This window comes from Bos javanicus, chromosome 19 (assembly GCF_032452875.1).
Source record: "Bos javanicus breed banteng chromosome 19, ARS-OSU_banteng_1.0, whole genome shotgun sequence".
NCBI classification, from domain to species: domain Eukaryota; kingdom Metazoa; phylum Chordata; class Mammalia; order Artiodactyla; family Bovidae; genus Bos; species Bos javanicus.
In genome coordinates, this window is record NC_083886.1 from 30,317,812 (window position 1) to 30,318,878 (window position 1,067).

The 1,067-nt window shown below is 50.9% G+C and overlaps 1 protein-coding gene across 8 annotated transcripts in view; it reads right to left on the minus strand.

Annotated features, from left to right (window-relative positions):
• STX8 (syntaxin 8) overlaps positions 1–466 on the minus strand; it is a 206,833-nt gene extending 206,367 nt beyond the window's left edge. For 5 of the 8 annotated variants that reach the window (XM_061391050.1, XM_061391045.1, XM_061391047.1 and 2 more), the window contains exon 1: positions 363–466. Coding sequence is in view for 6 of the 8 variants with exons in the window: in XM_061391045.1 (XP_061247029.1) it covers positions 363–379 (17 nt within the window). In the remaining 2 variants the exon portion in view is untranslated. Of the gene's footprint in view, positions 1–351 lie in introns of all 8 variants that reach the window. The other 3 variants (XM_061391048.1, XM_061391051.1, XM_061391054.1) reach the window with 3 other exon arrangements.
• Between the last annotated feature and the right edge of the window lie 601 nt (positions 467–1,067).

Genomic DNA, 1,067 nt, shown 5'->3' on the forward strand with positions numbered 1-1,067 from the left:
AGAGGGACTGGCGTTCCACAAAAAAGGTTACTCTGTGCTTCACTTTCACAGGAGTCCCGGGGAAGCCTGCATTAGCCAGCTCCACCACCAGGATGGAGATGCGGCTCAGAGATTTGGCGCTGGAACTCCCCCAAGTGTACACCGCGTCTCCCACCCCAGCCACCCCTGCAGGACCGAGAGTGGCGGCGGGATGCGGAGGAGCGCAGCCCCTCAACCCCCGGCTCTCGGCGGCAGAAGGATCCCTGCTACCCCACCCCTCATTCCGAAAGGCCGCCGTCCCCAATGCCTAGCGATCACCCGCCCCCGGAAGCCTGGCCTCCCCCGAGACCGTCCGCGCGCTGCGGCCCTCACCCGGGGCTCACCAGGGGTCCGGGGCCATGGTGCAGTCTCCGCCCGCAGCTCGGACACTTCCTGCTCGCAGCAGCTGACTACGGCGGCCCGCGCGGCTCAGACCCCGCGGCTCGACCCGTGCGCGCCCGGAACTCGGAGTTTGCAATATACGTACCCTAAGGCCTCCAATCTATTGATACGAGAAAAAGGAAAGCGCTTCCCCGGGGACTGAGGTCTGGACCAGTTTGTGTCCATTAAGAGACGCGAACAGCTGGGTGCAATTCAAATAAAATTGTTTTCGAACAAAATCCAAGCATTTTCCCCGGAAGGTGGGAGCCCCTTAAGACCTCTAGCGTTATTTAACATTTTATTCTGCTTAAAACAAAGAAAAAAAAAAAAAACTGGATTGTGGTGATAGTTGCACAATTGTATAAACTCTATTTAAATAAATTTTAGGATATGTAATTTATACCTCAATGGTTTAATTATTTTTTTATCCTGTTTCAAGGGACCCAAAGAAGTGTCAATTATATATTATAGCAGCCTTCCCAGCAGAGGCACTTAACTTTATGTTTAATTTTTAAATGCCATCAAGTACTTGATTATATCGTTACCCAAAAGGTCACAGACTCTTTACATGGAGGAGGAGGGAATTAGTCTGTGCATTTCGTGCCCCTTAAATTTCCAGAGAAATACTAGAAAATTAAAAAAAAAAAAAAGCCCTCTCTTGATTTTCG